This window comes from Frieseomelitta varia, unplaced genomic scaffold (genome assembly GCF_011392965.1).
Source record: "Frieseomelitta varia isolate USP_RPSP 00005682 unplaced genomic scaffold, Fvar_1.2 scaffold_375, whole genome shotgun sequence".
Lineage (NCBI taxonomy): Eukaryota > Metazoa > Arthropoda > Insecta > Hymenoptera > Apidae > Frieseomelitta > Frieseomelitta varia.
Window position 1 is genome coordinate 91,208 of NW_025110118.1, and position 14,502 is coordinate 105,709.

General features: G+C 41.4%; 3 protein-coding genes across 4 annotated transcripts in view; 2 read left to right on the forward strand and 1 right to left on the reverse strand.

The window, feature by feature from the left end:
- The first annotated feature begins 4,694 nt into the window (after positions 1-4,694).
- On the forward strand, positions 4,695-11,071 carry LOC122531114 (glutamate receptor 1-like). The gene is made up of 9 exons (XM_043658722.1): positions 4,695-4,868; positions 4,938-5,104; positions 6,889-7,242; positions 7,519-7,634; positions 9,232-9,402; positions 9,468-9,721; positions 9,792-10,000; positions 10,100-10,374; positions 10,441-11,071. Exons 1-9 carry the CDS (start codon positions 4,718-4,720, stop codon positions 10,748-10,750), a joined length of 2,007 nt encoding a protein of 668 aa, XP_043514657.1. The 5' UTR covers positions 4,695-4,717; the 3' UTR covers positions 10,751-11,071.
- LOC122531112 (dynactin subunit 5) lies at positions 10,097-12,328 on the reverse strand. Of its 2 annotated transcripts, XM_043658721.1 has the most exons (5): positions 12,168-12,328; positions 11,874-12,061; positions 11,072-11,183; positions 10,774-10,973; positions 10,097-10,739 (listed from the first exon to the last, which is right to left on the reverse strand). In XM_043658721.1, the coding sequence occupies exons 1-4, from the start codon at positions 12,213-12,215 to the stop codon at positions 10,776-10,778; spliced, it is 546 nt and encodes a 181-aa protein (XP_043514656.1). In that variant the 5' UTR covers positions 12,216-12,328; the 3' UTR covers positions 10,097-10,739; positions 10,774-10,775. The 2 variants fall into 2 exon arrangements, with proteins under 2 accessions (XP_043514656.1, XP_043514655.1); XM_043658720.1 differs by having other exon boundaries at positions 10,097-10,973; positions 12,168-12,327.
- A 78-nt stretch (positions 12,329-12,406) lies between these two features.
- Positions 12,407-14,502, forward strand: part of LOC122531103 (protein PTHB1) — a gene marked incomplete at its 3' end in the record, with an annotated part of 4,639 nt that continues 2,543 nt past the window's right edge. Inside the window, exons 1-4 of the mRNA XM_043658701.1 lie at positions 12,407-13,085; positions 13,164-13,264; positions 13,505-13,769; positions 13,887-14,167. Of these exons, the coding sequence (XP_043514636.1) occupies positions 12,811-13,085; positions 13,164-13,264; positions 13,505-13,769; positions 13,887-14,167 (922 nt within the window). The remainder of the gene's footprint in view (positions 13,086-13,163; positions 13,265-13,504; positions 13,770-13,886; positions 14,168-14,502) is intronic.

Sequence of the window (14,502 nt, forward strand, 5' to 3'; positions counted from 1 at the left end):
TCCGCCTTCTCCCACCTCCTTGTGAACGTCACGACAACAACCTTGGTTCCTTCGTTCGCACCTGCGACAAAACGCGCGGCTGTTTGGCCCGAGTTTGATCGACGACGGAACGATCGTGCTCGGTTTCGATGTGAAATAGAATCGGACTGGGACAGGAGGGGGGGGGGGGGGGAGGAGGAGGGCGACGAATCCGGCCCAGTTACGCGTCATCGAGCCACGGACTCTACGATTTATTCCGAGCACGAACGTCTCTCTCGCTTAACGAGACCTCGACGCTGATGGGAATATCAACGATTCCGGTGGCGTGCGCGGTTGTTCTCGTTCGCCTCGACCTCGCCGTCGACGACTCGAGATGATGACCCGCGATGGATTAGGTGGCACGTTGAACGTTTTTCGACTCGACTCGACTCGACTCGACTCGGTTTCATTCGCCTTGGATTTTCATTCGCGTGGCCGGCGAAGAAGGAAGAACCTCCGTTCGTTAAAACAAACGCGGCTTTCCCGCGAATCCTGACGTAATCGTCGCGATAGCACGCTCACGCGTGAAGAGGATCGCGCGGCTTACATACATACGTCGAACGTGGAACGTAGAGCTTACGGGGTTATGAGATTAGAGAGCGTGTAATCCACCTCCCAGTCACCACGGCTCGTTCGTAGACTCGGCGCGCACGTGTTCATCACTATCTCGTCACGCGACGCGCCGATGAGAACAACGATACGCGCATAGTCGGATTTCTCACCTCCGCCGGAGCCTCGACTCGCAATCAGCACAGGTTTTTGCCAGATGTGTAACAACCTTTCTTCCATTCTTGTGTCGCGTCAGTCCTTTGTCGTCGTTTCCACATGTAGGAGAATAATTGTACAACTTCCGCCTGAACCGAGAATCCTAAAAAAAAAAAAAAAAAACAAAGGAAATTTGTCATTTGTTTGCGTTAATGGGTCAATTTTACACAATTTTTAGGAAGTATAATTTTGTAATTTGTCGTTTGTTTACGTTAATGAGTCTTGTTTGTGTTGGGAAATATAATTTTATAATTTGTCATTTGTGTATAGTATTTTATATTGTCTTTTATTTATCATTATTTAGTGAGTCTTGTTTATATTAGGAAATACAATTTTAGAATTTTGTTTAATTAATGTTAGGAAATATAATTTCATAATTTGTCATTCGTGTACAATATTTTATATTGTCCTTTATTTATCATTAATGAGTCTTGTTTCTATTGGGAAATATAATTTTAGAATTTGTTACATTTATATTAGGAAATATAATTTTCTATTAGGAAATATAATTTTCTATTAGGAAATATAATTTTAGAATTTGTTATATTTGTTACATTTATATCTTAATCTTGTTTCTATTAGGAAATATAATTTTAGAATTTATTACATTTATATTAGAAAATATAATTTTAAAATTTGTCTCATTTATATTAGGAAACATGATTTTATAATTTGTCGTTTGTTTATGTCAATGGGTCTTCTTTATATTAGGAAGTACAACTTTACAATTCTGTTTAATTTATATTAGGAATTATAATTTTATAATTTGTCGTTTATTTATATTAATGGGTCTTCTTTAAATTAGAAAGTACAATTTTACAATTTTGTTTAATTTATATTAGGAATCATAATTTTATAATTTGTCATTCATGTACAATATTTTATATTGTCATTTATTTATTATTACTTAATGAGTCTTGTTTCTATCAGGAAATATAATTTTAGAATTCGTTTCATTTATATTAGGAAACATAATTTTATAATTTGTCGTTTGTTAATGGGTCTACTTTAAATTAGAAAGTACAATTTTACAATTTTGTTTAATTTATATTAGGAAACATAATTTTATAATTTGTCATTCGTGTACAATATTTTATATTGTCATTTTTTTATCATTACTTAATGAGTCTTGTTTCTATCAGGAAATATAATTTTAGAATTCGTTTCATTTATATTAGGAAACATAATTTTATAATTTGTCGTTTGTTAATGGGTCTATTTTATATTAGAAAGTACAATTTTACAATTTTGTTTAATTTATATTAGGAAGTATAATTTTATAATTTGTCATTACAATGTACAATATTTTATATTGTCCTTTATTTATCATTACTTAATGAGTCTTGTTTCTATTAGGAGATACAATTTTAGAATTTGTTTCATTTATATTAGGAATTATAATTTTATGATTTGTCGTTTATTTATATTAATGGGTCTTTTTTAAATTAGAAAGTACAATTTTACAATTTTGTTTAATTTATATTAGGAAACATAATTTTATAATTTGTCATTCGTGTACAATATTTTATATTGTCATTTTTTTATCATTACTTAATGAGTCTTGTTTCTATCAGGAAATATAATTTTAGAATTCGTTACATTTATATTAGGAAACACAAATTTATAATTTGTTTATGTTAATGGGTCTTCTTTATATTAGCAAATATAATTTCACAACTGTTTAATAAAAAGCAACGTCTCTCAAGCGTCACTGCGATTTCCGATTCTGATAAACTTGTTTCTTCTCGTAAGTACGAAGAGATTATCACTCGTTCGAGTCATACGTTGTTACACGCTCTTGAATTCCACTATAATCAAAGCTTTTTAGTTTAATACATTCAATATACTTTGACCATTTCTTATACTTTGGAACTTGTGATAAAATAGTTAATCAAATCCTCACTTGCATTTGTTCTCAATGACTTTCTGGTACGATGTTCTTCCAACGTAGTTCCTTAAAGTATTTCTTTGTGTCTGGCTTTTGAAATTTCCTCCGAATGTTTAAGCTGCTGCCGTGGAATTTAGTGCTTGGTTGCAACGACTTTGGCTATTTTTTTTTTCATTTTGGCCATAGCTGGGCAAACAAAATTGACGTTAACGTAAAATTCAGTTTATCCAGAATTGGTAATCTTTTAAAAACTCGTTTCGAAATCGATGAAAGTTAGACACGATGGTTGAATAAATTTGGTGTTACTGCGTTGAAAATTTTCGGTAATTTTAATGATAATTACACTCTTAAACTCGTCTCGTAGAGATAAAAGTAAAGAAGCAAATGTCACTCTTGCGAAAAAGGAAGTTTCAAAACAGAGCATCGATTCTTACATTTAAAACTGTAATAATAATTATTATTATTATATTATTATATTATTTACACTTATATTGTTAAATAATTTTAATTTTAATAAAAGCTGTAGGCAACGTTATAGCTGTAGGTACGAAACTACGCTGCGAAAAAAACAAAGAACGTATCAATTTTTATACTTAATTTTTCACGCTTCAATTTATCGATTAACGATAAAACGATATATATTTTATAAAAATCACAGGTAACGTTACAAACTACCTTGCGAAGAGGAATGTATCAATTTTTACACTTCACTTTACGCGCTTCAGTTTATCGATTAACGATAAATCGACGTATATTGTACGTTATTGTACGTGTAACTTATTAAAAACCACGTTGTAAAAAAAACCGTATAAACAATTTTTCGTGCTTCAATTTCAACTATGAACACTTCGGGAGCTGATTGTACGCCTAAAAATAATGAAAAAGAGTCATATAAATATATGTCCTGTCTGTCTTCGTTTACGAGATACAATGGATTTTCTGTTTTAATTACTGTTACAAAAGTTGCTCGAAACGATCACCTTGCACGCGTCTTGTCATTCATTTGGTTACTCTCTCTATCGTTCCTGGTGTTTCTCGAATTTGTCGGGAAGCCTTGCTCTATTCTATTTCGTGGTATTTCAGCATGTTCAATCGACGTTGCGTACACGATAGATTTTAAATGTCCCCGCGAGTGAAAATCTAATGGATTCAAATCCGGAGAACGAGCAAGGCCATGCAACAGGACCTCCACGACCGATCCATTTATTTGCAAAGTGTCGATTTAAAAATTGCCTGGCCACTCGGCTAAAATTCGGCGGAGCTCCATCGTGCATAAACCGCGTCTACAAAGTCTAACATCGACTGGAACTTACTCTGACATTTCGTGCAAACGCGTGCTTGTAAACAATCAACGTACTTTGTGCCCGTTAGTTTCCCATCAAGAGAAGAAAGATCCAATTAAAAATTTATCAATTATCCCTGCCCGCACGTTTAAACGAAACTGGCGTTGATGTCTTGAATGCACAACAACATCCCAATTATGATTATTATGAAAATTGAATATACCTGGTAAAAGTAGCTTAGTAGAGTTTGCTCTGTTTATAAAATTCATTACATCTCATAAACGAAGACAGACACAGGGGACGTACATTTATATGGCCTTTTTTCATTATTTTTAGACGTACAATCAGCTACCCTGTAATATATCTTACAAAAGTAACAAGAGTTGTAAAATTGTAAAATACATTGTACTTTGAATATCTCACATTGCGCGTTCTACGATCTGCCTCCGCGAATCGATGTAATGCCGACAGCTATCGTGTCGCATGCTCGCGGCCAAATCTCAACCGACGTATCGACGTATCGATCGGAGAGGCTGTCGGAAGCGTCGCGACGTTTTGCATCAATTACCGGTTAAGGTAAACGCTCGCCCCGAGACGAGAAATTACAGCGTCGATAATCTTACTGTCTCTCCGAGACAGAAATTACTGTGCCCCGTTATTTCGAGTATTTCCAGTCGCTTTGAATATTTCATCGAGGTTCGTGCAACGTCTCCAAACGCAGGAGGTTCTGTTACCGATTGCAAGCTTCGACGACGACTTCGCCATGCTTCTGTTTGTTCGCATTCTCTGCCTCCTCGCCGTTTTAGCGGACGTGCTCGCGTACGACTCGTCGTTCGTCCAGCTGATCGACGACGCCGTCACTATACTGTTTCCGCCGGTCAGAGTGTCGGCGTATCTCTGTCGCTTGGACCAAGGTGAGAAGATCGCAGCTCGTTTCGCTTATTTGAAAATCAAAGAGAGAATCAAAAGCGACGGATCCGCAGACGAGACGATCCGGCTCTCCAGAGTGATGTCGAGGAGCGGCCTCGCTCACGAGATACGCGCCGAGCTCGAGGGACTCGAAGTACGAACGGACCGCGACCTCTGGGATCATCGAGTGTTGTACGTGCTGGATCTGGACTGCGACTACGCGGTTCCACTTTTACGAGCGGTACGTGTGACGTACGGCGTGTCCATGAAGTCTCTTTTCACAATTTCAAAAATTCATCACAAGGGCAAACGAGAAGGCAGACAAGTGGAAATTGTTGCAAAATGAGACGTGTATATCTAAGTTTTTTTTTTTCTGCCTCATTTAATACACCTTTGTATGGGCGGCATTAGTTGCACGAAGCACACGTTAAGACGGTACTCGATTTCCTGACATGTCCCTCTGCTTTAGATCAGTGTTGTTCGACACACGATAATAAAGTCCTTTTACAATTTCAAAAATTTATTACAGAGGCAATCGATGAGATATCTTTCGTCAGATTTGTTCCATGTACTCGGTGGTTATCAAGGTTTTTATCACGTTGCATTTCACGTAGTCTTGAGTTGATGAATAAGATACAGTTAAATGTTAACCCCTTACGAAATGGGTTCCTGCTCCTGAAGAGAAGGCACAGTGTGAATCATGGTTTGTTGAAACACCAAATCGAATCTACAGACTCGGCGAAACTTCAGAACTAAGTATGGAAGAGATCCATCAATTCGTGCATGGCACAAGAAATTTATAGAGGCAGACAGGGACAGTGTTTGATAAAACATCTTGACGTGTTTCGTGGAACTAATGGTGTCCATATAGAGGTGTATTAAATAAAGCAGAAAGAAATTTAAATACAGTGGGGATGCAACATTGAGTCAATAACAAAAATTTTTAAGAAAAGTATTTCTCATTGTCAAATAAAGTATAAAAACGTGAAAATAAACTTGACTATCTGATTCTTTATAGGTTTAGAAAACTGAAGCTATTTCTTTGACTTTTAAGATTAGGTTTCTTCCTGGCTGAAAAAATTAAAAAAAAAAATAGAATCAATTTTGCACCAGAATTCTTTCATAGTTCAGATTTACTAGCTTTATCATACCTTAATGTTTCATTCATAAGCCAATTTGCTTAGATAATAGCTCTAATATGTCTTGGCATACTTTCAAACAGTCTTGAGCAGAAATCAGATGGCATTTGATTCTACTGTTTTATAACGCGAGCATATAATTTCAGTATTTCTACAGGTCTAGAATTTTTATTTCAATATATCCCATAGATTCTCGATGGGGGTTTTGGTTGGGCCAATCTAAGATTGGAAATGCCTGAGTAGTCAGCTAATTAGTTACGCTTTTTTGCTAATAAAAACTCCCATCGAGAATCTATATATTGAAATGAAAATTCTAAACGCATACAAATCTCTTCCTAGCTCAGTACTAAAACTACATGCTCGTGTTGTAGAACAGTGGAATCAAATGCCACCTGATTTCTGCTCAAGACTGTTTGAAAGTGTGCCAAGACGTATTAGAGCTATTATCTAAGCAAATGGACGAAATATTATCTAAGCTTATGGATGAGATATTAAGATATGATAAAGCTTGTAAATCTAAGCAATGAAGAAATTCTGGTGCAAAATTGATTTTATGTTCTTTTAATTTCTTCAACCAGGAAGAAATCTAATCTTAAAAGTTAAAAAAAAAACTTAGCTTCAGTTTCCTAATACTATAAAGAATCAAGATAGTCAAGTTTATCTTCATGTTTTTACAATAAGAAATATTTTTTTTTTTTTTCAAATTTTCGTATTTTTACTCAATTTTGCATTCCACGTCTCATTTGGTAATAATTTTCACTCGTCTGTCTTTTCGCTTGCCTTTCTAATAAATTTTTGAAATTGCAAAGAGACTTCATGGACACCCTGTCGTATCACGTATATAACTTATATACGTGATATATATCGTCGACGACCTGATTCGCAGGCAAACGCGAGCGGCATGTTCTCCGCGCCGACCAGATGGCTGCTGCTTCGAGATGGAACGATCGGTGAAAACGTCACCGACGACGAGAACGTTACCGTGGAGCAAACGTTCCGGGACATGGCCGTGTATCCCGACAGCGAGGTGACGGTGGCCACCGAGGTCAGGCCCGAGGTCGAGGATGGCTCGATCGCCTGGCAGATGACCTCTGTCTACAGACCTAGCCCGTTTCGCGAGCTTCTGACGGAGAACCGTGGAACCTGGACGGCCGATCGTGGCGTTCGCGCGATCGATCTTCGCCCGACGTCGCGACGACGGAGAGATCTTCGACGAACGACCTTGAAATCCTGCCTCGTGGTATTCCGCGCAATCTCGTCGATCACGCTCCGAGAATTATCGTTCACCGCCGGTGGATTTGCGAGAAAACAAACAAAGGGAACGGGCGGCGGGGAGAGTGCGCGAGAGTGGATTTCGTCTCGGATTAAAACGGGAGGCGATAAGTGGAAGCCGCGAGCTCGCGTTGTTAATTATTGCCGCTCGTCCGCCGGCGGAACGTGGGGGAGGAGGGGGCGATCGCCAATAATCGCAGTAACAACGATATAATAAATTAACCTCGCATTTGCCTTTCCGCAGATGACCGATCCCGATACGATCAACCACTTAACCGATTACGAGAATAAGCACATAGATCCAGTTACGAAGGCCAACTATCCATGGGTGATGCACATAGCGAACCGAATGAACGCAACGTGAGTCCCACCTGTTCTTGCCCTCCCCAGCATCCAGCCAGTTTCTTCTTTCTCCTCTCTTCTCTTGTCGTTTCTTTTTCCTTTTTTTTTTTTTTTTCGTCTCATTTCAAATTCCGCGCACGGCTGTGTTCTGTTACGCGTGTCCCCGTGGAATCTAGGCGAATAATGGTATTCATATGTATAATCTACAAGTATAATAGGTGTACGCACGGGGTGTCCATGAAGTCTCTTTCCAATTTTCAAAAATTGTACACGTAACGAATCTGACGAAAAAAAAAAAAAAAAAAAGAAGAGAGAACTTAAATATACACGTCTCATTTTGTAACAATTTTCACTCGTCTGTCTTTTCATTTGCCTTTGTGATAAATTTTTGAAATTGCAAAGAGACTTTATAGACACCGTGTGTACGTACAGGCTCGTGAATTTATCGTCCAGTGTTTTTTTTTTTCTCGTAAACAACAGAAAAATGAAAGAGGACAAAGTTGTATGCAATTCGTCTTCTTCAGAATTGACCTTTACACTTGCAGAAGCTCAGAAAAAAAAAAATGTTTCGGATACTAATGTACCTGTCGGTGTTTCTTATCGAGATTTGTATTGTCGCTTGCTGTTAGAGCGTGCAAAACAGACAAAACTATTTGTGAAGGCCAACGGTAATAGCACTATTTCTTACGTGCACGTGATTCCACGTCCAATACGGATATGTCGTATTTTACACTTTTACTGGTTTTATGCTCCGATTAGGTCTGTATTATTACCCAGTTACAAGCGTACAAAATGTACAAACCTACTTGTCAACTAGGTAACACTGCTACAACATATTTATGACATGGACGTGCTCGAGATTAGAAATTTTTACACATTTTTTGCATATCTCAGTTATAGATCATTATCTATGATCGTAAATCTCATGCCAGTCAGTTTAGAATGCGAGGAGCAATTTTTAAGGCACAAATTCATTAATTCAATTGATTCAACTCATTTAATGTAACAAATATGTATCAATCATAAATGCAAATAGCAGAAGCCACCAAAAGTGTATTGCATAAAAAACACAAAAGTGTATTGCAGTGAATAGAGGTCTGAATTGAACTGTAAATCTCAATAAAGAGCACGTCGATATTCAATATACATATTTCGTTTCTGATCTTGTGTAAGTGTGACATGATATTGAAAAGAAGACATGATAAATATTATAATATTATAAAATATAATTATATATAATTGTATATAATTATATATAAATATAAAATATGATACAATAAATTATAATATAATATATATAGAATATATTACAATACATATATCTGTTTAAAAAATTAAAAGTCGCTTTCAACTCTCAAAAAAAAAAAAACAATACCACTGGGAAACAAATTTTACGCGCCGTTACACGACGTATGAAAAACAGTACAACATTGTCCTCTTACGAGCAAAACCTCTGGACGGTAATCGAGTAAATAATTTTGTCCGACAGCCACCCCAGATATAAACATAGAATAAAAAAAAAAAAAAATGAACGCGTCGAAGAAGCATCGGGACAAGAGACGATATTACTCGACTCGTGTCAATGAAATCCGTTTCTCTTGCCGCCTCGTTCTAGCATCGAGTTTCGCGTGACGGACAGCTGGGGATACCGGGACAAGAACGGGACGTGGAACGGCATGACGGGAATGTTGCAACGTCGTGAGATCGACATAGGTGGCACCGCGACCTTCTTTATTCCGCAGCGTATCGGGGTGGTCGATTACATACAACTTTACACGCGCACCAAGTAAGCCGGCAAAGTCAATAAAAACGTTAGGGCGAAACGCTGGAACACGGTCGAATCTGCCGCAGTGCGCACTTCATCTTCCGTCAACCGCTGCTGTCGAGCATCAGCAACATCTTCGTGCTGCCGTTTCAACGGTCCGTCTGGATAGCGATCGGCGTGTTTCTCCTGCTGGTGCTCGCGTTGCTCTCCGTCTCGGCCAAGTGGGAGTACCGTCGTGGCATGTCGGCCAACAACGCCGAGTACTGGCAGCAGTTCCATCAGAGCGAGCTAACGCTCGGCGATAGCTTCATGGTGGTGCTGGGAGCTATCGCGCAACAGGGTGAGCGAGAAAATTCGAATCGGGTCTTGGTGCTGGAGCGGTGAATCGAGTCGTGCGATGGATTTCGCAGGATACTCTTACGAGCCGTATCGCGTTCCCCCCCGAATCGTCACTCTGATGCTGCTGATCGCTGCTCTCAACTTGTACGCTTCTTACACGGCCAACATCGTCGCTCTGCTCCAATCGACCACCGACTCCATCAAAACTCCCGCCGACCTGTTACACAGTCCGTTGAAATTGGGGGTTCAAGACGTGGTCTACAGTCGGCATTACTTCAAGGTACTAAGGCGAACGTACTTACTTGATTACTTGCTAACATACGTCACACATACACCATGACTCGCTAACGATGCCAGCTAGACTTCGTCTCGTTCGCAGACGTTTCAGGATCCGGTACGAAGAGCGTTGGTGGATCAAAAGATCGAGCCAAAGGGTCATAATGGCTCGTGGATGACGGTGCAGGAGGGAGTTCGTCGCGTCAGAAACGGGCTGTTTGCGTTCCACGCGGAGCTGGGCGCCTTCTACAAGATAGTGCAGGAGACGTATCTGGAGGAAGAGAAGTGCGGGATCATGGAGATCGACGTGCTGAACATGCTGTATCCGCTTCTGGTGATGCAAACTCGGTCGCCGTACTTGGAGATCGTGAAGAACGCGTAAGGCGGCGGCGAACTGGAGCGACGAGACGAGAGCAGTTCACGATGAAGCAGGATCGTTTTCAGGGCTTTGGTGGTGAGCGAGACCGGTCTGCAAACTCGCGAGGACAGCCGACTGTACACGAAGAAGCCCAAGTGCCACGGAAGTACGAGCTTCGTCAGGATAGGTATCACCGAGTGCTACTTTGCGTTGGTCGCCGTGGGTTACGGGACGCTTCTGAGTCTCGTCGTGCTGGCGGCGGAGTTTCTCTGGTGCCGAGTCGAAGGCTCGATCGACCGATGGTTGACCAACGACGACGCAGTGCCACGCAGCCAAGTCGATCCGTTCGAACTAGTCGACCAAGAGATTCGCGAGTTCGAGAACGGATCGGCCTAGTACAACCGAATGTTTCCAAAACGCGTTAAGCGCTCAGCGGTAGAAAGTGTTGATAGTAATTTTTGGTGAATTCCAGCATGAGGTCGAGCGTGCACTCGGGTAGATCTTCGACGCACTTGGCAGGATTGCCGGCGAAACGTGTGAACGAGGGGATCACCGTCTCCGGCGGTACAACCGCCCCGTCCTCGATGTAGCAGCAGTCCTTCAGCACGCACCTCCTTCCCTACGGTAGTTGCAAACGAGCACAGTTTTTACTTGTCTACTAGCAGCGGGTCGCTCGCGCGACTCGGTGTTAATAAAGCCTGCAAAGAGCGTACGTACGATCACAGCATCTTTTCCTATGTATATGTAAGAGCCGACGATCGCCGCGTTGATCACCGCCCGTTCCCCGACAAACACATGGTCTCCCATCGTCAGAGGAAAGAAGGCAACGCTGAATAAAAGCAACGACAAACAGTTATTGGTCGAACTTTGTTTCCTTCTGGTCAAAATTATCCAACTTCTTAGCTGTCGCGAGATTTCTCGCCAAGAGACTGTACTTCTGTACTTGCTTAACGTTTTGCAAACTGCAAAACTCATGTGAAATTCATATCCAGCATAGTGCTTCACACTGTGCGACTATGTTGGAATAACCTTTGAATTAAAATTAAAATTTTCAAATTGGAGAAGGGAATGAATTAACATGTTGAAATGAAATGAATTTGGTCAGTTAATCAAATTTCGAACGTCACAACCAATTAGATAATATCGTGAAACAGAGTCACTATTCAACGATTGCAAATTTTAATTGAAACATTACATACATAGAAATTAAGTATGGTGTATTCTATTGAAACATCTGAAGTGTAAATGAGACTAAATCTTGTGGCTTCCTGAGAGCATCATACAAATCTGGCTTAGAAGCTGAATGTGTTGAAGTTTGTTTTATAAAGAATTTAAAGAATCGACTAAGAAACAAGCAAGTTACTACAAGTTTTGAAATTGAAAGAACAAACAAGTACAAGTCTTTCACAAAAGGAATTAGCAAACCCATAACAACGAGGTGTACAGTTCTCTTGGACTAAATGAACCACTGTGGCTGTGCAATGGCTAAGAAGTTAAGGAATCGCCAATTGTTACTAACCCTCGGCTAAACTTTTTAAACGGTGGCCGTATGATGGCGTTCTTACTGATGATGCAGTAACGTCCAGTCCGAACGTTTGCGAGATCGCCCCTGATAATCGCGTCCGACTGCACGATCACTTTCCCGTGTAACACAATGTTCTGCGAGCCGCAGAGAACCGTGTGCCTGCTCACCTTGTTTCCGCTAGCCTAAAACGTCAAAATTACAACGTACGAAAAAGAAAGAGGTTATGTCGTACATGTAACTCTTTCATCAGTACTATCATCAGAGATTTTCGAGTTCCGCGTTCCCTACCGTTTCCACGTATTCCGCTTTGCTGTAGTAGACGTCTTGGGGCTCCATGTTGTCTCGATTCTGCTGGTGTTTGAACGTTTCGAGAAGAAGGTAACGACGAAACTGCTGAACTGGAGACAAGTCGCGACAGACGCGAGCGCCATTTGTATGGCGGCGCGCGCATTTTTAAAACGATCTTAAACGAGCGGCAACGTTGATTACAAAAAAAGAAAGAAGAAAATGAAATATTATAGTTTCAGTTGTTAACTGATAGTTAAATGGTAGTTTTTGTGGTTTCTTATTAATTCTCGTAATATATTTATTAGGAGTAAACCTGCATATTCCCGTCATCTGCCGACCGTACGAATCACCGACGGAGCCGTGGCGGGAAATTTGATTCTAGCGAGCTACGAGAAACTTTCGAGAACCAAAAAAAAAAGAAAGAAAGAAAGAAAGAAAGAAAGAAAAAAAAAAACTATCGGATGGATAATAGGGATCGTTGTCGCTGTCGCGTCGTCGATCGATCTAAATTATAGTAAATACGTAAGTAAGCACAGTCTACAGTGGAGAGCGATGTTTTGAAACAACGGTTCCATGGCAACGTCGACGAAGGACGCGAAAAGGTAGTTTTTAGTCGGTGGTAGATCGCATCGCGTTTGGAACGATGTCGTTGTTCAAGACGAAAGAATGGTGGCGAACGAGGTGCGGGGCGAACGAAACGTTCGACAGGCACAGCTTGCTGGCAGCGCCGTTGTTTGGAAAGGAGAGGCACGACATCCTGGTGGTGGGAAGCCACGATGGTTACCTGAGAATGTACAAGCCGTCGTCGCAATGGGTGGACGAGACAAAGTCGCCGACCAACTACAAGTCGACGGACCTGATGATCGAGACTCGCTTGGACGATTGTATCGTGGACTTGAAGACGGGCAGGTTTGTCTCGTGAGTAGTAGCGTCGACGGTGGAAAATGGAACCAGTCGAAAAAGAGACTGATAGTTGATCGGTTGGATCGTTTGCAGAGGCTCGCAAGATTTACGGCTGGCGGTGTTGACGGCCTCCAAGTTGATGGTGTTTGACGTGGCTCTGGTCGAGGAATCCAACGAATACGGCTTGCCTCTGGGTACTACTCGCTTCGATCTCTGTCTTTCGCAATCGGCTCGCGGGAACGCGTCGCGAGAGATTGCGCGGGCAAACGTTGGTCGAGGCAGCTTTCACGAGAAAGGCGAAAGAAACGCCTCCGGGTGAATTGGCAAGCGTGACCAAACGTTCGTCGCGCGATCCGTTCTCTGTTACACTCCGAGCGTGTAACAGTTCAGGGGGGATGAAGCGACGATGAACGAATGGCATTTATGATCGACAGGGGATCGTTGCGAGCTGAAGATCGCCTACGAGCACCGGCTGTCGAGATTCCCAGCCTCGTTGACGGTGGGACCGTTCGGCGGCGTTCGAGGCAGGGACTTTCTGTGCGTTCAGTGCCTGGACGGGACGCTTCTGTTCTACGAGCAAGAGGTGTTTGCGTTCGTCCAAGCGACGAGGAATCGATTGCTGGCCGAGCCGATCGTGTACGTCCCGCGATACGATCTGTTCGTCGCCGCCAGCTCCTCCTGGTGTCTCGAGTGTCACAGGCACGTGCTGGCGACCGTGTGACCGACGAGTCGAGCGTAACGCGACTCACAGTAACCGGAGTAAGTAAACGACCAAGTAACCAAGATGCTAAAGTGGCGTGTTGTCGTTGCGCGTAGGTACCAAAGCATGGCCGAGTGGTCGAGAAACAAGAAGGAACGGATCTCCGAAACCGAAATCGCGATCGACGCGAACAACGCCAACAATCTCGAGCCAGATTCGACGTATAACGTCGGTGAAGCGGTTCTCGGTATCCAGGTTGTCACTCTGAGTAGCTTCGAGGTCGGGATCGTGGTTCTTGGCGAGAGACACCTCTACTGCCTGAGGGACAATTGCGCGTCGGTCAAGTATGCCAAGAGGCTCGAGTACAAGCCTCTCTGTTTTCGAGCTTATGTTATCGGTAATTATTGGAAGGTTTAAGCTCTTGCGCTGGAATGACGTGCCACACACGTCGAGAATTTTTTGTCCCAAAATTGCAATATTTTCTCAGTTTTAAGTATATTTGAAACAAGTAATAAATTTATTACTTCTCAATAATTTCTATCCATCTCACAGTGATATCACACCGATATCATACCGATGAGTTTAAAAAGAAAGCGACGATTTATTGTGTACGGTTTGGTCACTCGTTATGGTCCGCAATCAGTTACCAGCACAAGTGGTTAATTTCTTACGTTGAGAATTTTTTGTCCCAAAATTGCAATATTTTGTCAGTTTTAAGTATATTTGAAACAA